We start from the raw sequence: 27581 nt of genomic DNA on the forward strand, positions 1-27581 counted from the left end.
CGGTGGGAATTCTCACGCACCAACCAAAGTCTACCATGGGTTTGCCAAAGGGGCACATCATCTCCTTAACAATAACTTAATCCTAACTTTATTTACAATCTACCACCTTTCCGATAGAGTCTCGACCTAATCAAAATACACAATGCAATACAATTAAAAACTATGTACAGGGTGGTTGATTTGACTACTGCATCCTGCAGTAATTTAATAAAGAAAATAATCGACAGGTACACAATAGTACTGCAATAAACCTTCGAACCTTGAAAGACGACGATAAAGATTGGATTTGTATAATTATGAACAGCAGGATTTTAGGTCTTTCTTGACACGTGTATTCTCCATAACGAGCCGGGTGTCTTTCTGAAAATCTTTGTCGTGAAAAACAAGAAAAAAAGGAAAAAAAAGATATAAAGGAAAATAGGATAAGAAAAGGAAAAAAATAGAAAAAAAAAAGAATGATGGCTACTCCACATCACTAGTTCTCAAGCTTGAATATTCACTGATATGATTTTTACTATTTGGTATGAGAAGTATTATTCTATAATTAGAAATAATTTTTTCCGTATTTTTATACCAGCGAGGAAGGCATTGGTCATATTTAAAATTTAAAACTAACTTAACTTAAAGCATTGCTTAAAATTTTAAACACATCGAAAATTCATAGAAATTCGAAGTTCATTTCAATACCTTCATTGATAAATATTTAAACATAAATTGATGTAGCGGACTAACGAACCCACTCTAAATGTTTATTATGTAATTACACGTGCTAACTTTTCTTTTTAATTACTGGAGGTTGGTACGTTAATACATTTTTTCATAATAATGTTTTATTGCTCGCAAGCAAAGACTAAGGCCACGGTTATAATGGATGCGTTTTCTGACAAACCATCGTTTTAACGAATATGCCCGAACACGCACGAGTAACGACCAACATACATACTTGGCTACTATATTACGTACGAATAGTTCTTTAGGATACGCACGAATGAATAGTTATTCAAATTTGCTTGATTTGTTCGTTGGAATTGTTGAAGCAAAATGAATGACCAAAAACATATAACGCTTGTCTATGAGAATGTATGATTGTGGGATATTAAAAATAAAGAATGTCACAATAGGAATATATCACGAAAAACATGGGAGAGAATTAGCAACGAAATTCTTTTGGTGGTGCCCATTCTCTACAATTTGAACGTAAAAGAACGTTTCTGACGTCATTCTAAAAAATTCGCCAAATTTTATGAAATCCTTCAATGTTCAAATAGCACATGGAAGTCTCCATTTACTTGTCTTAACCATTTTATTCCGACGCCCTCACCTACGCTTTTTTGCTAGTAAAATTTGAACTAAATTACTATCAAGTAAAAACTAGTAATCATTAACCAGGCCTATTTTCTAATACAAAAACGATTTCTAACAGGAAATTAATATTCAAGAAATAATTATGGACAATCAATTTTTCGCAGTTATTTGAGGAAATAGATTAATTTGTGGTATTCGTTAGGTAATTTTGCTATTACAATCGCAACGTTTTGACGAACATCGTTTGGACATATTAGTCAGAACGGTAATCCGTCAGAGAATGTATAACTATACATAACCACCATAAATGAACCCTAAGTCTTCTATTCTTTGATCATCTCAAATGGCTCAACTAACACGTTTGTCAATGACGTTGAGTGAGGCAACTTCTTGGGTAACTGCCTAATTAGATAATATATCAATCGATCGCGTTTGGTCATTTGAATTATGTGTACGTCATTACCTAGATCATCATGCAATTAGGTATGGGCGTCTAAGGTTCAGTTAGAAGTAATTGAGTGATGTGAATGTGTGAAAAATTTTAACTACCAATATATGGAAAGTATGGTGAGTTTTCAGTATAGTTACTGAGTAAAGTAATGTTCCCTGCTCTTAGATGAGCTGGTGGTGGTACCTTGCGGAGATACTCATAATTTTGAGTATAGAATTAGTGAAGTATTTATGGACTTCGAGCAAAGATAAGAAATGTAGTTTGGAAGATCAGTTTCCTGGGCCTAAGGCTTATCCTCTTATAGGGAACTTACTAACATTGATAGCCAAAGATGCAGGTATTAAGTGTTTGTATGTTATGAATGTCAATAATATCTGCATTAATTGCTTTAGATGCATTTGAAAATATAGTTACCTGCGTCAGCAACTATTCCAGTCCCATGAGATTTCTCTTAGGTTCTAAAGTGTGCATCATTTTTCGAGATCCCAGACAAATCGAGGTAATTTTGCCAACTTCTAAACTCCTCTTCATTTCAATGATTTTCGTAACTTTAGAAAATATTTACATCAAATGCACTGTCATCCAAGGATGATTTGTGTGATCACCTCAAGGACTTTCTAGGAGAGGCGCTACTTTCAGGCTCAGGTTAGTTTGAAGCAGATTTTCCAAATGCAGTAAATTGTTTTTTAAGGCACCAAATGGAAGAAAGATAGGCGACTTTTGTCCCCATTCTTTCTAAAGCGCAATACTGCCCAATATTTTCCTGTCGTCCTCAGACACACAAAAATCCTGACAAAGCTCCTGGAGCAAAAAGCTGATGGGGTGGCGTTCAATATTAAGCCGATAATCCATAAAGCTGCCGTTGATTTCGTAAATGGTTATTCTTGTGCTTCTTGCAGTGCGTTAATCACTACTAAATGTTGTTTGTTTCCAGAGACAATTTTGGGCAAAACTACCAATGCCCAAGCAGAAGAAAGTCGCGACTTCGTAGAAAAAGCCGGCAAGTAAGATACATGGTATTATCGTTTTTTCAATTTTCTTATATGTTTTGCTTCTAGCGTTCTTGCGATTATCCATCAGAGAATGATCAAGCTTTATCTCTTACCAAAATTTTTCCTCAATCTCACTAAGAGCTGCGCAGATTATACTGACACTAAAGAGATATTGCACGCATTTTTTTCGAAGGTCCTCTGCAAATTAATCACCTCCCAATTTATCAGTTCAACCTTTATTTTTGCAGGCATTAAAAGAAGCTAAGGAGCGCCACTCGCATTTAGGAAAAAACGGCTCTATTCGCTCTATATTAGAGCAGATGCTAGACATAAGAGACGAAGTTCCCGATTTTGCGACAGATGAGGAACTCGTTCATCACGTCTTAACGTTATTTTTAGCAGTAAAAACTGATTTAATCGTTTCATGAGCTCTCAGATATAGACCGACCTTTCAGAGTGAAGATACCGTAACCCAAGTATCCAGCTTCGCCTTGATGATGCTAGGAATGCATCCTGATTGCCAAAAGAAAGTAGCAGAGGAAATCGTGGGTGTGGTGGGACTAGAAAATGACGTTACAGGGGAACATCTGCCCAAGTTGGAGCAATTAGAGAGGGTGATAAAGGAGACTTTGAGGCTTTTTCCAGTAGCTCCGTTTATTCTTCGGAAAGCTGGATTGGATATTGACCTAGGCATAACAATTCTACCTACTGCATTCGACTTTGTATCTTTAATTTGCCCTATATTTTTTCAGCCGGATTCAAAATCCCTGAAGGCACCTTCATATCAGTTGCTGTCTACAACATACATCGGGACCAAAATCATTGGGAGCACCCTAATGAGTTCTATCCCGAGCATTTCTCACCTCAAGCTGTGAAAAACAGGAATGCTTATGCGTATCTGCCTTTTAGCGCGGGAGTGCGCAGTTGCTTGGGTATGAAAGTCATGTTTATAATTTAAAATTTTATTCCTTTTTTTCTAGGAAAAGCGTATGCTTATGTGGCAATAAAGATCCTGTTGGTTTCAATACTCCAGAAATACATAGTGTCTACCGAAAACATGCGATTTCAAGACATGCTTATTACTGCCGATCTTTCTGTAAGATTGAAAAGTGGAAATTATGCCATTAGACTTAAGAGAAGATTGGTTGATTAAATATTGATGATTTTGTATTGTGTGTTTTATTTTTTCTTTGTTTTTTTTTTATTGCCGTAGAATCGCTAATCTCATTCTCCTGAATTACGTTTTCTTTGTGAAAGTTTATTCGAAAACACTAAAACCATATTAAGTACCCATAAAAAATTTTTTGTTCGTTTCACGTCCACTCACACTTCGCCCATATAAGGTTCAAATGACTTCATATTCTTTTTCAGTCAATGCTCAGTAAATATGCCTAAACACGTTTTAACTATTCTCTTTTTCAGCTATTTAGTTTTCAACTTTGAAAATTCCTTTGCTGCTCCCAATGATGACGCTGAAGTTGCAGAGGAGTTCAATGAGGGTGAGTGAGTTTGGGTTATAATAATAAAAAAAAAAAATCTGTGTAACTTATTAATTGAATGAAAGTGCCGCTCTCTCCTTCAATGTTTAGGTGTTGGTTCGGTGAAGAGAATAGAAACACTCTTGGCATACCAATGGTAATTTTTTAGCAGTTTCAATGACCAATTTTGAAAAGCCCTTGAATGATTTATAAGATGTGATTTTGTGGTTTGAAATTCTCTGTTATTAGACAATTTTTTGATGGCTTTTCATAATCTTAAGCTTTTTATAAAAAAATGTAATTAAAAATTAATTGTGATAGTCCAAATTAAAAAGCTGCTTAATCCAACATCAATTGGCACTTAGTGCTGGTTAGGAAATTACCTTCCAATACCCGCTTCTCTTAATATTTTTAAGTTTGTTTATTGTGAACCTCTCACAATACAATCCAGAGTAACAAATTCAGGTTAAAAGGCAGCAACGCTGCGCATTTTTAAACTGAGTTATTTCCTGAGCAATTAACAATCAATAGCTGTCTTCAGCAATGTCTGTCCAAGATAGAAACGACAGTATCATGAGAAATAAAGAGAATTTAGATTTCGAGGAAGCTCTAGATTTTTTCATAAAAGAAGTAGGAAACCACATTAAACAATTTGTTGATACCATTCTAACCCAAACAGATCCAACAGTCCCTCCCATCCGAAGCTTTGCCTATGGACAATTCAATAAGGGAGCTTCAGGGTAATGTTGAATTATAATTAAATTATGGATTCTACTCAATAAATTTACAATCAGCAGGAATTTACGTTTGTTGTTGAGGAAGAGAAGATCTTTCTTGCTCCCAGTTGTGGAGAAAATAACACAATTCATAATTACTAATTATGTAAAAAATGTACCCAGAAGTTCGAAACCCGTGGGCAGTCTCCAAGGATCGTAAGATCTTTCACTTTCGGTGAAACCACCTGATTTTTCTATGTCAAAATGTGTCTATAGGAATTCTGCCAGTTTTGAAGATAGTGAATCTGAAGCGTCTTATATCCTACGGGGTATTGGCGAATTTGCAAGGAAAAGGAAAATTTTTGGGGCAGATGTAGATGCTGAATCGAGACGAGTGTAAGCGTACATTTTAGCAAAGAAAACTTTTGTTCCTTAGTCCCCTAAATTTATAGAAAGCGACAGAAAACGACTGGAATCACCATCAATCCTGCATTCAGAGCTTCTAAAACACCAACTTCTGAAACTGAAACAAGTATCGTTAATAAACTTACCGACGTCACTGATTTAATTAGTAGTGTGTTGGAAGTAGCTACAACTGGGCCAAAGAGGTGTGAAACTAAGTAAAATCACTATGATGATGTAATAAAGCCGATTTTAAAAATATTTTTAGAGAAAATTTCACGACTTTAAGTTCTTTATTTGAAGATTTATTGGATAGGTTTGTGTACCAGATTGAGGAAATTTTCAAAAACTTTTGCACACTTGATAGCAAGCAGATTAGTGAAGGGTTTCGAAGAAAGAGAAGTTTGTACCCTTCTGGGTTGGTATAAATTATACTAGAATGTTACCACCATATATGAGGGTACCACCACCTAAAAATGAAAACTTGCAGATACCCTAATGTTCGAACAACGAATCGCTTTTTGGCTAAGAAGGTCAACAATCCCCTTAAAAATGGTACTGCTGCAGGACAACCGGTGTCAAATCGTCGAGAGTTTACATCAACCACAACAATGAGAAATCCTCAAGAGAGGTGAGCGAAGAAAAACGAAAGGAAGCAATAATGTGAAATGAAGAAGAAAAACTATATCATATATTTTAAAAGGCTTTCGGTTATTTTCTGATACTTCTTTGTTATAGAAGAAATTCGATTAGTTAAGAGGATTGTGAATTAACAATTTCTGATCTATTTAAATTATCGGAGGGCCATAATACCATATTTGTTTCAGTGGAAGATCGCCCTTAACGTCACTGTTACAGCTTCCTGGAAATATTGTTACAGGTGCTTTGAACATGAGTAAGAATGCGGCAAAAACAGCCTTCAAGCTGGTTTTGCCCGATCGTGAAGGACCCGAGGAAGTTTATAAGAGATCGTGATTCAAGAAAGTTCAGCAGGAATATGATTTTCAATATAATATTTCATGTTATGAATTAAGTAATTTTAATCATTAAAGCACAAATTCGGCAAAATGTTGAACATAATCCTAAAACAATGTCGTTGAGGTGCCAGACGAGAAAATATAGGAATAATAAAATTGATGAAAATAATGCAAGATAAGCACGTTTAATTTCCCGCTCTAATTATACTAAAATTGGCATTGCTGATATCAAATTGAACGTTTTTGAGTTAAATTTAAAAAATCATTTATTAACACAAATTCGCAAGCATGAAGAACCTTCTGAGTTCTCTAATACTCTTGCATTTGTTTCATGCTTATACTGAGGCAGCTCCGAATGCCTTTGACGACCCCTTTCCTCCCGAAGAGAAAACTGAAGATCAGAATCGTAAGTTTTGATATTTAGATTTTTTTCTCACGACTAAAATGCGGTTTTGCTCAGTTCAATTCGTAGATGACCTGGATGCGAAAAGAGAAGCACAAAATCACCAGTACATTTTTACAGTGAGACCATTTGGTGACGGGGAAGTACGGCATCACTTCGAATCGTGGAAGTCGGACAGCATCTGCTTGGATGATATCATAAAGGCACTGAGCGACATTTTAGATCGCTTGTTAGGTAAAGGGTAAGGAAAAAAGTGATTTAGAATGAAACTATCACAGTATTGAAACATGCAAAGTTTTTATGTGATTTTAGTTGTGACAAGTGGAGATCCTTTCGAAATTTTCTTAAAACCATGAAGCGATCGCTACATATTCCTCAAACTCTGAAAAGATGGGCAAAAGCTTTAAGAGATCTGATTGATAAAGCTAAGGAGGTGGGAGGAGAAGATTGTGAAATTGTCAGTAACGCTGTCTTCAATACTGTACAGCAGGACGAATACGTCTATTATGACGATTACGATTATTACAAATGAAAGTTAGAGTGCTGCCGCAATGCTAAAACTGCATTACATCTTTGTGTTTTTAGAGGAAGATTTTACTCAGTGCTCTATAAATATTAAACAGAGCAGATCCAATTCAATCTTTGCACGTAGATATTTTGTCTGCTTTCATTGATGGGGGTTGTATCAAAACATAGACGATTTCATTGTTATAATTAAAATGTTGAAATTATATTGAATTTGATTTTTTTTATAACAGTATCAGGTAGTACTTACAGTAGACGATAGTCCTTCGAAATACTACGGGGAGCCCGCTTGCTGGGTGGAATGGTGTCTTCTTCGGCGCCTGCACTCCATGGAAAATCTAATGATTATACATCACATGAAAGGCATGAATTTTCCAATTTGGCTGAATTATCGAATTTCATTTTGAATTATTCAGATTTCGTCAATTCGATGCAATTTTTCTACGTTCCGCTATATGCGTTTTTATATTAAATTTTTCCATTTTTGAGACAATTTTGGTGGAAATTCTACAGCAATTTTCTTTATTTCACCCCAAATTTTCTAGTTTCTGGCGAATAAAAAAATATGAACATATATAGTTACTGTTTTTACGGCCAATTTTGATTTTCGATAGGATCAAACGTCTGAGATCAAAACTGGAATTTCAAAAAATTATTTAGTTTTTGCCGTTTTTCCGCTGTTTTTCTGATTTTTTAAAGTAACTTTACAGTTTGAGTTAGTTTGAATCGATGGTACAAACCCTGATAAGATACGACATGACGAAAATTTCGTGAAAAAAAATTTCCAATATTTTCCCGTATGTTTTTGCTCCTCTTGAAATCATCAATCACGTGATAAACAATTTACGGTCTTTTGCAATGAAACTACTTTTAGGGCATGTAGGTACGATGTTAATTAATAACTTGCCTGATTGTTTAATGAAAATACATAATGAACCGAATGGGTGCGAATGGGTACTCTCTTAAATATAAGGGGTTTGGAAATCTGTGGACATGGCAGATATGAACGGCTCTGTGGTATTTTAAGAGTAATTTTGAAAATTATGCAATGCAAACTTCATTTTAGGTATTGCAGGAAAACGTTACTACAACTCACATTCTAGCTACAATCTCCGGAGAAAATTACACTTACTCTCTAGTTTGTAGTTAATTGATAGTATAAAATTCTTCAGTTATGATGAGAAATTTTTTTTTACGACTAATTCCAAAAAATAATTGAAAATAATAATATGAATATGAATGTAATATGAAAGTATGAGTGCCTGTTTTTTTTCTTCATGCGCATATAAAAACATCGAGTCAATCCTTATATTTCTTAAGAGCTTTATTTAGATATGAAAATACATTTACAAGCGACCATCAATGGTGGACATGTGAAGGTTCTGGGAAAAAAAACCTTTAAAAGATACAGATTTAGTGTAGAAAAATGTCAGAGGTAATTTTCATAATAAAAAAAACATATAGTTTAACGTCACAAATCACTTTTTCTCTCGCTAAAAACTTCTAGATGTAAGTAGTTGTTTATCATCTGATTTCTTCTCATTGAAGCATTGCGGGAAACATTCCAGATTTAAACAGTATGTCTAGAGTTTTTAAAACTTTAGTCATTTGAAGAAGTGCACTCAGAATCGTGGTCCAAGTTGATACAGGTGCTGCTGGATCTATCAACGCTGAGTCCGTTTGTTGCACGCTTTCCTTCTCGTAGTCATCAGCTGCGTATAATTCGCCTTCTGAGTCTAAAAAGCAAAAGAAATTTTTTAATTTCGCGAATTTTCAATTCACTATGCATTTTAAATGCTATTTCTTGGTATTAGGTTTTCGTAAAATATTCAGCAGCTAGAAAACAAATTTCACAATATAATTTCTTGATTCGGGTTACACAGGGAGCGACAGTGCTCTGCTAAATAATTAAAAAAAATGCTAATAGACCCATGTTCAAAAACGCACCATTTTCGATGTACAAACAGTTTCATTCACATTTTTTCTCAGACATTTTTGCAAATTCTACGAAAACGGTGAAAGATAAGAAAATTCGATAACAGACCAGAAAGCTAAAAAATTAAAAAAGGATTTTAAATTTGGTATCAGAATTCTTACATTCTAAAAAAATACACAAGGCATAAATAAATATATATAACCCAAGGAAACATAATACGCTCTATATGGTTACCGACGATTTTGAGATTTTGTTAGAAAGGAAATAGGAGTATAAATGTCTAAAAGCTTAACCCAAATGCATACATGGAAAAAACACAAAATACGAAAAAAGAATTCTGTCACTCTGCACATGGAAAATGGTGTGTTTGACCATGTGTCTACTAGCATTTGTTAAAAATTATTTTGCAGAGTACCATCGCCCCTTGGAATATCTCCATGATAATACGTTATACCCAGTACACAGAAAAAATTGTTAAAAATCCTTAAGTCGTTACCTTCACTTTGCGATACTGGATAGGCAAATTCGGCAGCGAAAGCTCCTAAAATCAAAACAAAGATACAAACGAGAACTTTGTGGGCCATATTTGGTGCTTTGTTTGCCTGCAACAATAAACTTGGCTAAAGAGCCGTTGTACATGTGATTTTATATCATATATTTTTTGAAATATGAATTATCAATGACGTGAAAAAAAATTTATGGTTACGATTTTTTCGCAATGAAACAATTTTTAGAGCATGTAGGTGTGATTTTAATTAAAAACGATAAATGCATTTTAATGTCCATTGTGCAACTTATCTAATTGTTTAATGAAGATGCATACCGAACCGAATGGGTGCTCCCTGAGATATTTAAGTGACGTACAAACCTGTGGATCTGGCAGGTTAAGACAGATTCCCACGCTAAGAAAAGAGTACGTTGTCTTATAGTTGGTGCTGTTAGTACCCGGACATTCTTGAGCGAAACCGTCATCTTGACAGCGGAGCTAGGCTTGGAGCACTGCTCAGCCTAATTTAACCAAACGTGATCAAAAATCTATCTCAGGGAGGACTGCATGAGATTCCTCAATTTGGAGAGTAGAACGTGACCTAGAAATGATGTCAAAATAACGTGTCATTTTTAGCAATAAACATTTTTTTTTAGTAATAATAAACCACTTCACTGGCGTAACAGTCTGATATTACATTGATAAGAAAGATGACTGAAAATACTACGGGTATTCGAATATGTATCTGCAGAGTTTTCCAGGTTTCATGATAAGAACTTCGTTATTTTTTCTTTATTCCGTTGTTATTTTTTATTTTTCAAGCGCGTCGATCCAAATTTCATGCACATCAGGCCATGATGAAGTGTTACACGGAAAAGACACACAGTATCAAGTGACGAAATTCACCAATGGTGGAGATACGCTTATCGATTAGTAATAATTCGATAGAAAAAAACAAATATGAAAATCTATAGGTAATGTTATATATCGCTTTGTGAGTAATTTGCCTTTATAGCAATTGATCTTATCTGCAATCTATAGACCGCTACAATTTCGATCATGGAGTGATGCTCATTGGGGCAGTAGGCATTATGAAGATGGTGATTATTTTAGTTCACACATCGTAAAATTCCAAATTTAACGTTCAAATATGAGATGACGAGGTTTGGGCTAGATATAAATACAGCAATTTCGATACATTAGATGCTGTTCTGTCGAATCAATTCCTCCTTCCTCAATAAAGCAACCTCCTCTGCATTTTGAGAAAATTGCATACATTCTACTTTCCAGTACTCTGTGTACCAGAAGAAGCGTCCTGCTGCTAGTCAATTTTAGTCTTCCCATAATCAAATCATCGCTGTACAAATTATTTCCCTCTGTATTTTCACGGATATACATAGGCCTGACGTGAACAATGATATATTAGACAAGAGTCTATAGGATGACTTTGTCGTCCCAGGATATAGTTTCGAGCAGTCCAAGAGCGATGTCGTCAATTCGCCCAAGTTTATAGTTTTTTTTACGGTCAACAGTTAAAATAGGAAATAAAACCGATATTTGCATATCCAAAATTTACCTTGAAAAGTGGGCATTAAACTAGATGGACTATTGAAATTTATTTTTTATTGATCTGTTTACGAGTAATAACGGTGCCAATAAATACGTTCTTTACATTGGAGGCGGATCGTTAACTTTTTTCTTCTATTATTTTTGCATTTTATTATCGTATTTGGGAATACCTACTAATTTCCGTCTCTGGGACCTGTTGGAATGGTGGAATTGCGCACTATTCTCGATTAAAACTGAGAATAACAATTATCCTTCGTCAAGGGCTGGAACGGAGACTCTTGTTAGCATTTTGACCACGAATCGGTTACGGTCTTCAGAACTTACCAAAAAAAAAAAAAAGTAAAAAATTAAACACTCTGAAGTTCCATTTCACAATGGCTGAGGTCACTAATAACATTGTTTTTAAATAAAAGAAAAAAATATATTGCCAAAAAACATGACCAAATGAAGGACGGAGATATGGACGCCAATGTAATTTTGAAAGTGGAAAGTACGCTGGGCCGGGCTTAGCGAGTCCGCCGTCCTGGACGAAATTTTTAATAGCCGCCCCCCTTCCCCAAGAAAATTCGTAGACTAGAAAAGGCACGATCGTTTTCAATATTATTGTAATCCTTAAGAAGTGAGGTTTTTCCTGTATCAAAGTATTTTAGCTAGCTGCTGATATACATCATCTAGTATCCAGGCCGATTTGAAAAGGGCCCCAAATCTGAATGTCATTTGGAATGAACATAATTGTGTATTTAAATACCGCACATCCTGCGAATTTATTTCCGAATTGAATTAAAACTCTCCATGTTTCGTTTTAAAAATGGTGGAACAAAAGGTTTCGTGGTAATTTCTCGTTGAACCATGGAGCAGCATAAAAAATTATTTGTTAGTTTAGCGCTATGGTGACTCATTGGGCAAATTAATTATACATTAGTAGCATCTCTTTAATTTGTACATTAGCGGAGGAACAACCTGAATAATCGTGGCAATTATTTATCGGTGTTTGAGGAACAATTCATGTAATTCATCCTAGAAAAACCCATGCGAAGTTATGGGGGAAAAACTGGTAAAACACTTAAATTGGTTTATTATGCTGGTTCATGCTAACAATGCTAACAATAAAAAAATCTTAATATTAACATTAAGTATTTCGAGTGAGCATACGGTCAATCGGTATTACGTGAGTGTCCTATGTAAACTTTGGTCAGACCCACTCATTACTTTGGTACCAGTTTTTTCGCTGACGTCACATGAAACTAAACGTTTGCATTTACGTCTTTGTCTTCACTGTTCAATTTGATTGGTTGATTTCAAACAGCGGGAAAAATTTTATTTTTTTTTAATAAATTGCCAGAAAAAGTAAAATGTAATTTAGCGTATGAAATCTGTGGTTCATCAAGGACAAGGGGAACATACAAACAACACACTTTGGAGAAATCAATGGCCGACTTATCAACACGAATCCGACAAAAATAACTTTATTTTGATTTGTGTAATAGTTTCTTGTAATATTCCACTTGCAAAACTAAATAATAACAGGCTTGGTTTCTTTTTTAAGAAAATACATGGGAAGATCCACACATCGTAAACGTCTAGGGATATTACTTTGCAGTGTATTTTCTTAAGGTGAAAAATAATAAATCGTCGCTCTAAATATGAGACAAAGTAATTTTTAGTCAAAACAACAATAAAAAAAATTACAGCCCACAGTATTAACATTTTTTATTGTTGATATGTATAATGCTGAGGTCCCGCAAGAGAAATAGCGAAGATATGGAAACAGTCTGGTATGCAGGCAGCCCTCCAAAACGTCCAGGGGGTTCATTCCTACCGAGATGCTACGGATGGTATGCATTTTGGTGGAGAACTTTTGAAATCCTCTACAGTATATCGATTTGTTTCTAAGGCCTGTCATTATTCCATCATTTCCAAAAGTTGGTGAAAACTTAATTTTAATGCACGATAATGCGAGACCACATACTGCCAGGGGGGTAGGAATTTTTTTCGAAGAGAACCGAATCAACATTTTACCTTGGTCGGCACAATCACCGGATCTCAGTCCCATCGAGCATGCATGGAACATGCTCGAAAGAAGAGTCTTAAAGGATAATGGTCACTTTGAGAACCGCCATCAACTATTTGAATGTCTATGTGAAGCATGGAGAGCTATCTTTCCAGATTTATTGAATAATTTAATTTTAAATGTCCCCAACAGGTGCCAGACAGTACTGAATGCTAGGGGGGCACATAGGATATGTTAATTCTGATTTTTTAATTTTCTTACATTATTTTAAAAGAATGCTGTTTAAATTATTTTTGTATGACAGATCTTTTTTTCACCCTGTATTTCTTTGGGGTACTAATAAATCTAAGTTTTATTGTCGCAAATAATTAAGAATAAACATATTTTATTAATGTATTAAAAATAATTAATTTTACAATTGTGAATTTTTTTAAAGCACTTTTGAGAAATTTGCTGGACAGAATTCCATGTCTGCCACCTCGTCGGTAGTCTGGAATAACATGGCGGGGGTATTTGGTCACTGTTTCCTATTATCCTGGTCACTTTGAGCATTTCAAGGTGATCGCGCTGGAACTTCCTCAATGTGACTGTGAGACAGCTGAGAGCGCAAAAAGGCTCTAAAGAACTAAAAGCTTAAACAAAATTTTGAATTTGTAAAGATTCTTGCTTGGTTGCTGGGAACTCAAAAAAAAATCGTTCCTGAGGAACCCATTTAGTCAATTGAGGCCTATTAAAGGGCAATTAAATGGCCAAATTAAAGGGACAAGAAGTTGGCCCGACAAAAGGAAATAATCTTTTCTCTTTACAATGATTTTTATTATTCGTACCTGCTCTAAAATACGTTTAATCTATACCAGCTTCCCGGCCAGGAAGTGGTTCATGGTCTTGAATAGATGGACAATGAACCTGTCAAAGCAACATTACTTGCTAAGAATATGCTTTTGCTCAATAACAAATGCATATAACCGTACTGAACATAATAAAAAGAAATTAACAACCGCCGTTAAAATGCGCGCGTTTTAGCCTTGTCCACTAACATTTACCGCATTTATTTATCATAGAACCTATAGAGTGGTTCGCATAATAAACTTCTCTTCAGTATTGGTTCTTATGTCATCGACCAAGCACCCGGCAAATCATGTAAACCCGAGACTTCTTCGGAGAAAGTTCTTTAGTTTCAGTACTTAGTTCGTTTTCGGTGAAAACATGAGGAAACTGGGATATTGGACTTGTTTGGTGGTGTGTTTATGTGCGGGGGTAGGGTACGGCCAATTGTCATTTGATATTAAGGTACCTAGGGTTGCTGATATTTTGAATAGGGTGTCCTATACTACGTTTGGTAAGTGTGCATTCGATAAAGTAATTGTAAAATATTGTTCTTTTTCCGTGAAAAGTATTTGTTTATTTACAGGAGTTGATATGTTAATTAATTTAGATAGTTTCCGCAATAAGTAAACTAATCCGCATAGCATTGGTTGCGGCAAAAGTGAATTCCTGCAATCAGACATGAGAATGAATTTCAGCCATATAGGAAATAATAATTATATAATAATTATTGATGAAGAAAAAACATAATTTGATATGGTTACGTAATAAGATTGATATTCTCTCTTTAATCATTAAGCTTCTTTTTTTCCAAGAAAATGGCACAAACTGAGAACTTTCTGCGAGCTTCGTTCGAGGCTTTAAAACCTCGAAGGAGGCAAAACGGGATGGTATTTCGCAGTAAAAATGCATTTTTAGAAATAGAAGTGCAACCCCTGCGGGTGTTGCATTTCTATTTCGAGGACAAGTCGCTTCTTTGATTCAAATCTAAATATTCTGTGCATAGCGAGTAAACAAACTTTTGCATAAAAACTCATTTTACCGAGAAAAATGTGCATTAATGACGCGAAGCACGCATTATTTCAATATTTAGCTTATCTTCTATTCTCGAACAAAGTTTTTAAGAGGTCAAAAATGTTTCTCAAATAAAGACTTGCGAAATTTCCCATACTTAAAGAATATAGCATCTAATGGGAACTTCGACTCTCCATGCGGCTTAAGCTTCTTTCAGGTAGCCGGAATCTACTAAAAACAGCTTTGACATTTATTTAAAAGGTTGGAGGAAGGAGTCTCTCCATGACAGCGGTGGATGAAGATGTTCCCATCAATATAAAAATTACCGTGTTTGGACTATTACATCGTAAAAATAAAAAAACATAAATTAATACCCGGGCGATGAACGATTTCTGCTGAGACACCCTGTATGTTACTCGAGTGTCATAAGCAAGTCTGAACGCGCTTAAAATTTATATTCTTTTAACTTTTACAAAACCCCTTGCTAACTGCAAATCACCGTAAGAAGGAAAGGTCAAGTTTGCTAATGGAATAGAAGTTTCTCCCCTTGATCAGATGTTGATGGCCAATAAATCATTTTTAAGCGTAAGAGCTGGATCTTGAAAACACGAGCTTGAGCTCATCTTTCGGGTCTCATCAAAGTATTTCATGGTTTCAAAATTCTTAACAATAATTATAGACATTATGTGGTTGCATTAAGTCATGGGAAGTAGGATTGCCTTGTTTATTTCGCAAAGCGAGGAAGAATTAGAATGGTCCAGTGATCAGGACTGTCTTTCCATCTTGCCTCAATTCGTATAACTCCTTTTTTTTTCTTGTCTTTTGTTGTTGTGTAGTTTTTATTCGTGTAGTGGATTGTTGATACAGAGGGAGGTCGAAGGTACTTTAAAGCCTCAGCACTAGCTAAGTAACTATCATCTTTATAGTTTGAACATTCAACATTATTCATTTCATCACATCGAACTTCAAATCGATGGTGACCTTTATTCCGGAGGAGTTTTGATACTGATCAATTCTGCTGTGTTGCAATATATTATTTATTATCAAATAATGCCTATTTCTAGGTATAATCAGAGGTAGTGTAAACCTTGTGGGAAGAGCCGTCGACCGAGTAATCAACACATTCGGAAGAGTCGAAGACCGACTTCGTGCTCTTTTGGAGGAATTCCGAGGAATAATCCTCAGGGGAATCCCCGAACTCAACATTCCAGTTTTGGACCCACTTCATGTGAACAAAGTTGAGTTTGATGTTAATCATGATTCTACAAAGTGAGTACATAAATTGTTCCTACCGTTCAGTAATGCGCCATTGCAAAATCTTCCCTATCTAATTGATTTGCGTAATGTCCAAATTACCTTCTTTTCTTCAGTGGATTCTTTCGGCACTTTCAAAACCAAGTGGACTAATAAGATTAAGATATTAAGTAATGTTTTCTTTGGTGTTGTGTCGTTGCAGATTAAAAGGGAAAGCAGAGAACTTGACGATAAGACACATATCGAAATTCAAAGTGGACAAGGAACGGTTCACCGACTTGGGCCATTTCAGGTAGCTAAAGGCCTCTCAAGTGTGCCAAATTTACCGCTAAAATATTCCAGATTCAAATTGGACTTAAACCTTACATTCCCATATGTCAAGGTTAATGGAGATTATGATATTGATGGGAAAATTGGCCGAGGTTTCGCCATATATGGCCAGGGACCGTTTTGGTAAAATTTAATGAAAAAAAACATTGAAGAGTCTTTTGTGTGATCGTCATCACTTCAGGTTGAACTTAATGAACCTTCAGTTGGGTACCTCAATAATACTAAAGTTCACCTTGCCTGCGAAGCTGAGGGTCGAGGATTTGAATGTCGATATTAAACTTGGGAAACTGGAGGTAAGGTCAAGGTGGAACCACCCAAAATTCTTATTGCGGTTAAATCATTATTACATGCTTTAGAATCGTTTCGAGAATCTGTTAAATAATAAGGAAGCGGGAGATGTGATCAACAGGGTTATTTCTCAAATGGCACCTGAAGCTTTGGGGATGCTGTGGCCTGAGATTAAGCCGTCGGTGCAAGAACAAATCAAAAAGGTGCTTATTTCATTGAGAAGTGTTTACCTATAACTCCTTTGATTTATCATTCTCAGTACATAAACCGGATATTGGAAAACGCCACAGTGGTCAACTTCGCCAAGAGGCTGTTCAACGTCTTCATCTAGCAGCAACGAACCAAGAAAACCGCAGTGTGCAAATCGAAAGTGACCATATTCGTGTAGAGCTTTACAGCAGAAAGAAAAACTATGGTGCCAAGGTTAATAAGCGCCAAAAACTGTGTTTTATTGGGCCATGCATTTCATTTATACATGCTATGTATTTTAAACGGATAATAGTTCGATTATAAGTTACTTAAACAACCGTGAAATCAAAAAACCACAGGTTACGGTTGTGCCAACTTGAATACTAATTCTCATAATTACTGTCCATATGGTCATTGGGAAGATTTTGTTTATAAAGGGGGAATGTTAAAATCTGGGAACTTCATCTTCAGGCACTTCAACGTTGAATATATGACCTGCTATGAGCTTTAGGAGTTACTTCTTACTATAGTACAGTCCTTTTTAAATCTAGTCTTTAAATTTAGAGTAAAATAAGTTTGTTAGCGGTTTTCGTTCTAAGAGTTATTACTTTTTTAACTAGACATTTACGTTGTTTTACCAAAACACTTTTGTGCTTCCTCAATATGCCTCTGAAGATTCTCAACCTGAAAGAAGATCATTACCCTTTCGTAATTAATTACTGCTATGTAGGGTGTAACATATCATCACGGAGAAAAAATGTGAATCGCGGCCACCCAGCATATCGAAAATGGTGCCTTTTCGACCCGGTCCGTATTAGCCTTTTTTAGAATTATTTTGCACAGTACTGTCCACCTAAAATATCTTTACGATCACTCTGTATACATTCACACCCAAACTACGTGCTCTTAAGCTGAATATCTCAAGGCTTCCTGCATATATGAATGAAACTATGAATTTCCCATGAGCAGTACTTCTCTCTGTTCGGTTACGTGACTTCGTTCATTCCTCCGAGCAGATTTCTTCAATGCAGTCATGGTACTTTGCATGATTAAACTTTAGACGATCTGCAGCAGCACGACATATCCCCCTATCCAAGGTAGATCCTGTTGTGCTGCCCTGATCTGGCGTTGTGCCCTTGATTCATCAGTTCCTTACTCATCAAAGAACTATTTCTGAGTCTAACTCGTAAACATTTTAGAACGAACTTTTCACGATTTGAAACTCCGATGAGATCAATATTGCCACTTTCACACTCATCCTGAGATTGATCTCGAAGGGAGATTAGTGGAGTGAAAGGTGGAATGGTTCTCAAACCTTTAGAAATATGTGTAGGTTGCCTTGAGTGTCACTGGAAGTTCAGATTCATATTCGCATACGCTACAGATAGGCCATTCAATTGTCTGTTTTCGCATGGAAGCTACAAGTTGCTTATTTATTCAGAATAAATATTAGTTGAATGTTGAATAAGTGATTATTTTTTCATAACCAGTGCGGATAAAATGGCCATAAATGACGTAAATTAATTCATCGATTACGGATGAAACGTGTCAAAATTGAAGTTGTATGTGAGGTCGAACTTGGATATTTTTGTTTTGATGAGACAAATCAGTTTAAAAGCGGACGAGCGAGTCCGCAATCGAATGAGTCGAATAAAATCTCATTACACGTGTTGCGTTACGCTTCATAGCAATGTCTCAGCTACACTTCGGCATTCGTAGTTACCCTCAATGGTAGTCAATAATGCTGCGCAAACTAACGTTCACTCCCTGAGGTTGACCAGTGGATTATCCCTGGGCAAATCGCTTCAGCGTCGTCGATACCTAATCTGGTGGGAAAATGTTATACGATTGAATGTAGAACGAAATGGCCCTTTAACTTGTGTAAAAAAATATGCCGGGCTCAATTTGATAAAAAAAAAACTCGCTCAGGTTACAAAGTTGTCATCAATTTCCAGTTCTCCTGGAAATGCCGCCATTTTGGGCTCAAATGGCCGCATACCAAATTTTGATTTTCTAGTTTTCGTGGATCTCTAAATACTTCTAATGGGACTCAGCTAAAGACATTCTGTATATATTTGTGAAAAAAAAATCCCATACCGAGATGCATTTCCCTCTAATGACTGCAAAAACCCAAACGTAGGACGACCATCAAACTCGAAATTTGCTTCATAGTATAAATAGGCTCAAATGGCTCAATTATCCTATAAAACGGCTTTCTTGGCTTAGTCGGTTCTGTAAATTTAAGATGCTAAAGCGAGTTGTTTTTTATGCTTCCACAGTATTTTAATCTAACTTTGAAAGGAATATGTTAATCAACTTTAAGGGAGAAATGTTTAGTAAGTAAGTGATTGTGATGGCACCTGGATTACATACACTCAAGAGGGGAAGCGTGCAACTGCAGAGGGCTGCCAGGGTGGTAAATGGTAAAGATTAGACTACACACTAAATTTTTTTCCTAAATTCAATTACTCATCAATAGACCAAATTGGTTCACGACAAGTGCTTGCCGCGTTCGTGCTTACCGGCTTCGTCCTGTGTGGCATCGTAGAGCAAAGTGCTTCTGTAGCCCTCAGGGCAAACAGCACTTCAAATTACTCAGCTGCAGAGTTCGCTGAGTATGTCGAGAATACCAGCTACATCACCAGGTACTGCCAGCCTCTCGAAGGCAGCAACGACACCGAGAGTACTTATACAATACGCGTCGTCAAATCAATACCACACATTGAGGTACGGCCCCTCAAAAATATCTTCACATATTGATTTTCATGGTTTTCAGATACCGATGACCAGAACTGATGAAACTGAGGGTGTTTTACGACAAGCTTTTATGTGGGGAACCTTGGTATCCCCTTTGGCCGCTAGCCGGATAGCTGCAAGGGTAGGAGCTGAGAGGTTGTATGGAGTGGGTGTTCTTGGTACTGGAGTGGTAGCCGTACTGGTACCAGCGAGCTGGCTGACTGCTGGTCACGTTTGTGTAAGGATTGTTCAGGGAATTTTCATGGTGAGACCTTAATTTACTGAAATTGTTTAGGGAAGTTTGTTATTTTTGTTAGGGAGCCACGTGGCCTGCAGCTCACATGCTCGCAGTTACCTGGATCAAGCCTAAGAACATAAGCGCCTTTATTTCCTTATACTCTGGTAATATCCAAATACCAAGGGGTTTTTAAACATTAATCAGAAATTTTAGCTGTCAACCTAGGGTATTCAGTGGTGGGCATTTTGGGCACTTTACTAGTCAGGAAATTAGGCAGGGACTGGCTAAGCTACGTAATATCGGTAGTAGCAGGAATTTGGTATTTCCTGTGGTGGCGATTTGTGGAAGAATCTCTTCATCCTAATAGACCAAAAAGAGATGTAAATTTGTCCTAAATCTCAAGGAATAATTATAGAGAGTCTAAGTAATACTCTTCCTTAGGAACATAGAAATTTGCCTTGGAGAAAGCTCCTTGCGTCAAAACCTGCTTGGGCATGTGGGGTTGCTGTAATTGGGAGCCAATGGGCAGACGCTACGTTAATGTTAGGTGTAACCAAGTACCTTAAACTTGTATATGGGTTCTCAATCGAATACGTAATATTTTGATTACGAGAGGATAATCAATTTTATTTTATTGCTCAAATCCCCAGGAAGACATTCTTCAATCAATGCCCCATATTGGTCACTTCTTTGCTGCCATAACTTTCGGAATTGTCGTAGATCATGTCAGAGAATCTGGGATAGTCTCCACGACAACGGCAAGGAAACTATTCGTTTACATGTGTCTGTAAAAAGTAAAAAAATGCAGACTGTGTCATAAAAATTAATCATGTTTCAGCTCATTTCCCACCCGCAGCTCTGATGTTCATTCTAGGTTATACAGGGTGCGATCCTGCAGCTCCCGCTGCACTTTACGTAGCTGCTCTGGTGATGATAGGTGCCACGCCTGCAGGAGTGTTTTCTAGTGCTGCAGACATTGCCCCTAATTATGCAGGTAAAATTCAAAGGAAAAAGCTATCTCATGGTAATAAATTCGGCGCGTTAAGGTACCGTATTTGGTCTTTGCCAAACAGTAGGAGCTGCAGGACTTTTAGCCGCAAATTATGCGGTTTCTGAAGGGCTTCACGGATCAGTAAGTGACCAAACTAAAAGTTCTTCGATTCGTCAAATGTTTCTTTCAGTTCGCAGGATGGTGGAGATTAGTTTTCGGAGCCTCCACAGCCATTTTACTCTCTACGTCGATCTTCTTCATGATATGCGGAAGCGGTTCCGTTCAAGATTGGAACGAATCGCAGAAGGAAATTTGCATTGAGCTGGAAGACGTCGAAGAACCGTCAAGGCTGGAGTCTGTTTTGGAGTAAAATCGTTGATTAAAGTTTCAGCTTGTTAGCACTTTTTTTTGTGTTTTTTGGGAGATTCAAATTATAACTTGCCCCATATTTTATGTTTCACTTCGTGGGAATGCCGATCCTTAACTCGCTAATTAAATGCCATTATTCTAATCAGTAATTCATTTTTCTATCCAGTACAAGACGAGGAAAAATTGCGGACAATGACGAAACGATAACAAGGCACAAAAACACATGCAAATTTATCATTGTTTTATTAGGAATTCAGAGCGACAACAGTTAAAGTCTTTCTCACAGGTTTGTTCACATCTTTGGTAACTTTTACGCAATCTATTTACACAATTAAGCCTAAGACTAACATACTGTATTCCTAAGTAGGTAGATTTCTCATAAATAGTAAAAAAAAATGTAATAACTTCGTTTGGTATAAAACTAAAAGTGAAATTCTTCTGTGAGGGTACTAGAAACTTAAAAATAATATAGATAATTAATTGTTTGAACATTTGGCTGATTTCTCATGATAAGTGGCAAGAGTGGTTCCGTTCTTTTTACATATTTTCAAGTGAGACATGCATGTACAAAGTATTTCGGGCCTTGTCAGATAAAATTAAGACCAATCAGAACTCGAAAAAGAAAAGAAAATTTTTTAGATATTTTCGTATCTTTTTTTTTTGTTCATGTTTATATTGTTTCAATGCGCCCGTCGCTAAATAGCTATTAGATAACCATTCTTCAGCATTTTCATTTTGTCACGCAACCCGATACTCTTTTTTTCTGAGATTTAAATTTATTGCTGGCTCAAAAATCTGAAAATTCCCTTTAATTTTCAGTGAAATATCTCAAAAAATTTAAGTGCTACAAACAAAAATAAAATGCAACTTTTTAAGTCGAACACTCTCAACAGGAATGGCTTAAAACATGTGAGGCGCCACGTCTTTTCCTTTGTATTTTTTCAAGTTCTGACGTCTATTAAACTTAGCAATTTAAAGCCAAAATTATTTGGTATTAGTTCAAATTTTCTATTAAATTTAAAAATTTTTTGCACTTCCGTCTACAGGACTTCGGATAAATTGGGAAAATATTGCTTAAAGTTCATACTGCAAATGCCCAGGCTTCCGAACCAGATTCTTGAATATGTGAAATACAAATCTCCTAATGAATCATGCGAAAATGTCGTGTGTTTGCTGAGATTCATTATGAGTATCTTGAATTAACCATTTTCCACGATTTCCAAGGATCCTCCACATTCAAGATTCTGGCTCCCAGCCCTGCACCTCCTCAACGCAAAACAGTCTAATAATACTTTCACTTCTTACTCCATATACTCCATATCTTCATCTTTGAACCTTTTTGTCCTAGATACTGGCCTTCGTTTCCTCACATCATTTGCATCTTCCTCTTCCCCTAGAATCTCTACATTCCTCACTGGAGGTCTCCGAAATTGGGGCGCTGGTACTGTGGCTACTTGTTCAGATTCTTGATCTTCTTCGTCCAGAGGTAAAGAGGGATTCATGGCGAGTTGCAACATCCTTAGCAAGAGCATTTCTCTTACTTCCGGCGGAAGGTACTCATCTCGATGAGATCGGGGAGTCTCTTCTAAAACAAATATTATAATTTCTCCTTCGAAAATACACATTACTAATCATTACCTTCCTGAATATATTGTCCTCCATTCAACAGCCTAGAAGTCCTTCTCATTGGTAGATAACCAGGATGTTGTCTCACATAGTTTGAAGCGACTCTCTTGGGCTCTTCAGTTACCTCTTCTTCATTCTGTTGGTAGTATTGATATCTCTGAGGATCCTCTTGAGGTCTTACAGCCACGTACTGCCTGGTAGAGCCTGTTGGTTGCGGTTGGTCATATCTTTGAACGAATACTGGTCTGCCTGCAGTTTGTACCGCTCTTTGGTACTTAACAGGCCGTTGGTAGAACTCCGGATGTCTTTTAGGGTTGGTCAAATCATTTATCCTCTCCAGCCTCTTTTGTCTCATTATTAAATGATTTAGCAGCACTTGAAAGTCTCTGGTGCTTACAGGAGGGTGGATGCTCTCAATCTCATTGGATTCAAGTTCTTCATCGATATTTCTTCCTGGAGATGATACTGTTACTGGCGTTACGGGCACTGGTAGGGGGTAAGGGGTAGGAACATGAGGGGGCATCTCTCTTATGTAGCCATTTGCATCTACAAGAACTGGCAGGGGACGCAAAGCCACGGGGTTCAATCTTTTCACATTCACCCTTTCGATTTCCACTACAGATTGTTGCTGGGGAACAAAATTTCTTCTGGCATTATAGTCATTTTGAGTATATTCATCTTGTGGTACAATACGGTTCTGCAAGTGGCTTATTGGTACCAGAATGGCACGCTGTTGGAATGGATGACCCACAGCTACCAAAGGCTCAGAAGTTTGCCTATTTGGGGGAATTTGCACCACTGGTATATTCGTAGAAGTACTTGCAGGTTCTGTGCTGGTGACCACCTCATCCTCTAAAGACTGCCTGTACGTAGCTGTGTTTGACTCCACTTCTTGCAGCTGATTCCTTTGATAGTTGGCTACATACCTTGGACTAGGCTTCGCTACAATTACTGGAGCTGCTGTAGTGCTAGTAGGTATGATAGGAATCCTAGTGATGGATCTAGTGGTTGTAAATAAAGGACGAGAAGTTATTGAAGCTCCATTGTTGTAGATGTCAGACACATCATTGTGTCCTAGAGACTGCTGTAGGCCATAAACGTGCTCTTCAGCATTAAATGAAGATTGAGTAGTGGTTTGTGGCAACTGTCTCCTTAATATGTTAGTCCTAGTCTCACTATGCTCCTCATTGACGGGCTTGATATCTTCAGCTGGTTTAAAGAGCGGATGTTCTGTAGTTTTCAAAACTTCTGGGCGTCCGATTTGTCCTTCAGGTCTGGGTTCAAGTTTGCGAGGCGATTTTGTACTGGTTATTATAGACGGTCGTTGCAGTAGAACTCTTGGAGCTGCTGACGAATACGTTATAGAGTGAGGCTTCGTAGTAGACCTACTACTTTCGTGGTAGGTAGGTTTCAAAGTAGTACTGGCCCTCCGTCTTGCAATACTTTGAATGACACTTAAAGGGGTTGTGGTAGGGGTGCTCGTGGTTGTTGTAGTATAAGTGCTACTAATAGTGACTGGCCTCTTAGTACTAGATGTCACCTCCCCTTTTGAATTAATGGTTTGAACTCGTATTACCGAACTGGGAAATTCAGGCATCGCCATAGGTTCGTGCTTAGTGAAAATCTCACTGGCATTACTAGAACTGTAGGAAACTCTCTTTATTTCTCCTTCTTCATCTAAAAAGCCGTAAGTTCCTTTTATGTTTCCAAGAACATCCCTGCTTTCGATTTTGAAGGAACCATCATCAGCCTCATAACCGATAGTATAGGAACCATCAGGGTTTATTTTCTTGATCCTTTTAACAATCTCCAATTGACCATCTTTGGTTTCTGACTGTATCAGTTCCTCTTCCGCATTTTGCGAGGTGGTAGTGGCAGTAGTTTGATTTTGGGGAGGTTCTCCAGGGAAGGCGTAGTGTTTCTGGATAAGGAGAAGTATTGAAAACAGTACCTGGAACAAAGAACTTTAAGAGGAAAGGGTCTCTATTGGCGGTGTGTAGCGATGATGTGGTCAGTTACAGTGATGTTAGTTGATGATAGCTAAGATAAAGTTAGTCATTTTTTGAATGATGCGCGGTTTATTTATTAATTTTTTTTTTTTTTTAGTGAAGATTTGGGGGTTAATATGAAAAATTCAAATCGATTAACATTCAAACTACCAGAAAGACAGAAAAAATGGCCATTCAAAAAAAATTTCAGCTACCATGCACTAAGGTCATATAGAGCTTATAGAACGTCCCGTATTTACATGTACTTAGGAATTTTTTGGGGTTCGAATAAGTAAAGTCTCAGTTACGACCATGTTGGAGTGTATCAATTTTTCGTTCAAGAATTTAAGATTATCTGGACACTATTTATAGTATGTATAGATTATTGAAGTATATAGTATACATAAATGGTTCTACTAGAGTAGATAGTATAATCATTAAGGTCTTTTAGAAATCGTCTAAAAATGAAATCAAGAAGATTACTTTTATTACATTGTTTGCTCACAACAGCATTTCCTCATTGCCGGTGGATATGAACTGGTTACCTCTGTCATTTCACGCTTGACATTATACAAATACGTTCATTTCGAATACAGTAAACTAATGCTTATAAGCATTCATTTTCTCCATTGTTGTCAATTTAATTACATAGAAAGACTGGGTTTGGTTAATCTACAGATTACTATGTTTAATGAAATATTACTGAAACTAGAGGAAAGCTGAAAGGTTTCGAATTATTGGCCTTTTAAAATTTTTACAGCTCACAAGAATTGTATTGCTTTTATGTGCGTATTTGAACCATTAAAATCGTTGTTTACCCTAAAAAAACTTCATAAGGCAGCGGCCTCAAATCTACGTTTTGCCGTGATGAAACGACAAAATGCAAATTAACGAAAATCAATCTTCCTTTAACAACCGACCTTTAAAAAGAAACTTCAAATCAATACATTACCATCGCTCATTCAACAATTCTGAACTGTGTTCATTAGAATCCTTAACAAAACAATTGGACACACCAAATCACGATAATCACGTACGCGGAACTCACCTTGCCAATTTGAGCCATATTATATCTCATGCCATTTAACTGTGGTACCAACGACTAATCTCGAGTACCACATGGGTTCCCTATATAACTTTGCGGATTTCTTCGCGAAGACACCAAGAGGGAGACGCGACCTTGCAAGAAGTGGTGCATTCATATTGCGTTGGGTGGGCGGTGGCGTCTGCAGAAGCATGATGAGGATGGTACCATTTGGGAAGGTACTTCATTTTGTTTATGTACGCATACTGTTGCTGGGAAAATATCTGAAGACTTTATTATGGCTTTGTTGCTGTAAGTTTGTTTCCAATCATAAAGATTTGGTCCCCGATTAGACAAACATGTTCTTTGGTACGTGCAATGGAAACGAAAATTGCCTTCTCAGCAAGCATTGGAGTATGGCCATTAGTGTGGGCAAAATAATACTTATTCGAATCAGCAATATGGCATGTGATGGGGAAAGTTGCGTGAGATACGTAATTACATACATCGGCAATAATTTGATTCCTATAACAGTCGCGTGTGTCTAACACTAAAGCTGTAATCTGTTAATTACAGAGAGAGGTGTCGTAATAGTTCGATAGTTATCTGGAATTTAAATGGGCAAAATGATTGCAGTTTAATTTTCATTGCTTCAATTTAAGTCTTTAAATTGAATGGAAAAAACATACAGATCATTTATTGGAGAAAAAAAAATCAACTTCTCAACTTAAGTTTGAAAAATGGATCGATATTCAACGGTTGCGACTGATGGTGATCATTGATCTGCGCTCGTGGAGACACTCGGCGCAAAAGATAAGCGACTGTTCCCCGTGGAATACCTATGGAATACCTATTCGTCTTCGAAAATTCTCAAAATGAAATAATTACAGTTTGACTTTAGTTCAGATTTTACCAGATGTATTGCTTAAATAAAGCAATCTTCCGGCAAGTTTCATGAATATTTTACGTTTAACAACATTTCAACTTTCGCTAAACCCGTCATTGGGCACAATTCTCAAAGAGCATTTTGAAACACCCCATAATCATCGAGAACAAAGCTCTTATCTGAATACACAACACTAAACCAAACACTTAAGTGAGTACGTAGGTATACATGTGTTCTGAATGTGGTGTCTATTGAGTCAAACATTGCACTTCGTTAATTGCATTATGTATAAACATTAGGAAAAATAATTTCACAATTTCTTGCATCTAAATGCAGCCATTCTTCTAATATAGGACATTTCTCAGACCATTTTCGTTAATTGTTAATTTCTGTTATATCTTGCTTTACCCCACGTTAAAACCTCAGGGCCTGACTTTATACTTCATCGCAATGTGAGAAGAAAATTAGCCCCATTTTCTATAATTCCTATCGAAAGAAATTGAAGAAACAATGCCTTCAATCATTTATCTGAATCTAATGGAAGCATGACTTGGAATGCCTTGTGAGACAA

At 36.7% G+C, this 27581-nt stretch overlaps 5 protein-coding genes and 2 long non-coding RNA genes across 9 annotated transcripts; 4 read left to right on the top strand and 3 right to left on the bottom strand.

The window, feature by feature from the left end:
* Positions 1-1716: 1716 nt before the first annotated feature.
* Positions 1717-3918, top strand: LOC136339315 (cytochrome P450 4C1-like). 2 transcript variants are annotated; one of them, XM_066282443.1, is made up of 11 exons: positions 1717-1867; positions 1922-2093; positions 2149-2255; positions 2311-2401; positions 2448-2633; positions 2691-2760; positions 2815-2941; positions 2997-3149; positions 3204-3438; positions 3501-3680; positions 3729-3918. In XM_066282443.1, exons 2-11 carry the CDS (start codon positions 1922-1924, stop codon positions 3899-3901), a joined length of 1494 nt encoding a protein of 497 aa, XP_066138540.1. In that variant the 5' UTR covers positions 1717-1867; the 3' UTR covers positions 3902-3918. The 2 variants fall into 2 exon arrangements, with proteins under 2 accessions (XP_066138540.1, XP_066138539.1); XM_066282442.1 differs by having other exon boundaries at positions 1725-1872.
* Positions 3919-4090: 172 nt separating this feature from the next.
* Positions 4091-7417, top strand: LOC136339318 (uncharacterized). 2 transcript variants are annotated; one of them, XM_066282452.1, is made up of 11 exons: positions 4091-4247; positions 4906-4966; positions 5024-5158; positions 5219-5338; positions 5395-5550; positions 5613-5762; positions 5835-5975; positions 6172-6727; positions 6782-6965; positions 7037-7258; positions 7310-7402. In XM_066282452.1, the coding sequence occupies exons 1-8, from the start codon at positions 4136-4138 to the stop codon at positions 6317-6319; spliced, it is 1023 nt and encodes a 340-aa protein (XP_066138549.1). In that variant the 5' UTR covers positions 4091-4135; the 3' UTR covers positions 6320-6727; positions 6782-6965; positions 7037-7258; positions 7310-7402. The 2 variants fall into 2 exon arrangements, with proteins under 2 accessions (XP_066138549.1, XP_066138548.1); XM_066282451.1 differs by having other exon boundaries at positions 7037-7417.
* A 1131-nt stretch (positions 7418-8548) lies between these two features.
* Positions 8549-9829, bottom strand: LOC136339113 (uncharacterized). Its single transcript, XR_010732081.1, has 2 exons — positions 9682-9829; positions 8549-8985 (listed from the first exon to the last, which is right to left on the bottom strand). It is a non-coding gene; the product is annotated as an uncharacterized lncRNA (long non-coding RNA).
* Positions 9830-13631: 3802 nt separating this feature from the next.
* On the bottom strand, positions 13632-14202 carry LOC136339088 (uncharacterized). Its single transcript, XR_010732076.1, has 2 exons — positions 14080-14202; positions 13632-13884 (listed from the first exon to the last, which is right to left on the bottom strand). It is a non-coding gene; the product is annotated as an uncharacterized lncRNA (long non-coding RNA).
* Positions 14203-14302: 100 nt separating this feature from the next.
* LOC136339087 (uncharacterized) lies at positions 14303-18620 on the top strand. Its single transcript, XM_066282051.1, has 7 exons — positions 14303-14591; positions 16156-16360; positions 16548-16637; positions 16688-16798; positions 16857-16968; positions 17032-17166; positions 17223-18620. The coding sequence occupies exons 1-7, from the start codon at positions 14459-14461 to the stop codon at positions 17292-17294; spliced, it is 858 nt and encodes a 285-aa protein (XP_066138148.1). The 5' UTR covers positions 14303-14458; the 3' UTR covers positions 17295-18620.
* Positions 18621-19162: 542 nt separating this feature from the next.
* LOC136339086 (sialin-like) lies at positions 19163-21628 on the top strand. Its single transcript, XM_066282050.1, has 10 exons — positions 19163-19575; positions 19632-19879; positions 19929-20153; positions 20206-20290; positions 20340-20506; positions 20568-20720; positions 20777-20909; positions 20965-21120; positions 21173-21258; positions 21308-21628. The coding sequence occupies exons 1-10, from the start codon at positions 19506-19508 to the stop codon at positions 21485-21487; spliced, it is 1503 nt and encodes a 500-aa protein (XP_066138147.1). The 5' UTR covers positions 19163-19505; the 3' UTR covers positions 21488-21628.
* Positions 21629-22203: 575 nt separating this feature from the next.
* Positions 22204-27214, bottom strand: LOC136339226 (uncharacterized). The gene is made up of 4 exons (XM_066282294.1): positions 27038-27214; positions 26149-26396; positions 23125-25063; positions 22204-23071 (listed from the first exon to the last, which is right to left on the bottom strand). The coding sequence occupies exons 2-4, from the start codon at positions 26176-26178 to the stop codon at positions 22788-22790; spliced, it is 2253 nt and encodes a 750-aa protein (XP_066138391.1). The 5' UTR covers positions 26179-26396; positions 27038-27214; the 3' UTR covers positions 22204-22787.
* Between the last annotated feature and the right edge of the window lie 367 nt (positions 27215-27581).

This window comes from Euwallacea fornicatus, chromosome 5 (assembly GCF_040115645.1).
Source record: "Euwallacea fornicatus isolate EFF26 chromosome 5, ASM4011564v1, whole genome shotgun sequence".
Lineage (NCBI taxonomy): Eukaryota > Metazoa > Arthropoda > Insecta > Coleoptera > Curculionidae > Euwallacea > Euwallacea fornicatus.

Coding starts and splice junctions, on each gene's coding strand:
- LOC136339315 (XM_066282442.1), top strand. Junction 2,402..2,447: donor GGCGCTACTTTCAGGCTCAG/GTTAGTTTGAAG, acceptor TTGTTTTTTAAG/GCACCAAATGGAAGAAAGAT. Junction 3,681..3,728: donor GGGAGTGCGCAGTTGCTTGG/GTATGAAAGTCA, acceptor CTTTTTTTCTAG/GAAAAGCGTATGCTTATGTG.
- LOC136339318 (XM_066282451.1), top strand. CDS start 4,136: ATGCCTAAACACGTTTTAACTATTCTCTTTTTCAGCTATTTAGTTTTC. Junction 5,159..5,218: donor GTGGGCAGTCTCCAAGGATC/GTAAGATCTTTC, acceptor ATGTGTCTATAG/GAATTCTGCCAGTTTTGAAG. Junction 5,551..5,612: donor GCTACAACTGGGCCAAAGAG/GTGTGAAACTAA, acceptor AAATATTTTTAG/AGAAAATTTCACGACTTTAA.
- LOC136339087 (XM_066282051.1), top strand. CDS start 14,459: ATGAGGAAACTGGGATATTGGACTTGTTTGGTGGTGTGTTTATGTGCG. Junction 16,638..16,687: donor ACCGACTTGGGCCATTTCAG/GTAGCTAAAGGC, acceptor AAAATATTCCAG/ATTCAAATTGGACTTAAACC. Junction 17,167..17,222: donor TGCAAGAACAAATCAAAAAG/GTGCTTATTTCA, acceptor TATCATTCTCAG/TACATAAACCGGATATTGGA.
- LOC136339086 (XM_066282050.1), top strand. CDS start 19,506: ATGGCACCTGGATTACATACACTCAAGAGGGGAAGCGTGCAACTGCAG. Junction 20,291..20,339: donor CTTTATTTCCTTATACTCTG/GTAATATCCAAA, acceptor CAGAAATTTTAG/CTGTCAACCTAGGGTATTCA. Junction 20,721..20,776: donor ATGGGTTCTCAATCGAATAC/GTAATATTTTGA, acceptor TCAAATCCCCAG/GAAGACATTCTTCAATCAAT.
- LOC136339226 (XM_066282294.1), bottom strand. CDS start 26,178: ATGAGATATAATATGGCTCAAATTGGCAAG. Junction 25,064..26,148: donor ATATGGCTCAAATTGGCAAG/GTGAGTTCCGCG, acceptor TCTTTGTTCCAG/GTACTGTTTTCAATACTTCT. Junction 23,072..23,124: donor AGGACAATATATTCAGGAAG/GTAATGATTAGT, acceptor TATTTGTTTTAG/AAGAGACTCCCCGATCTCAT.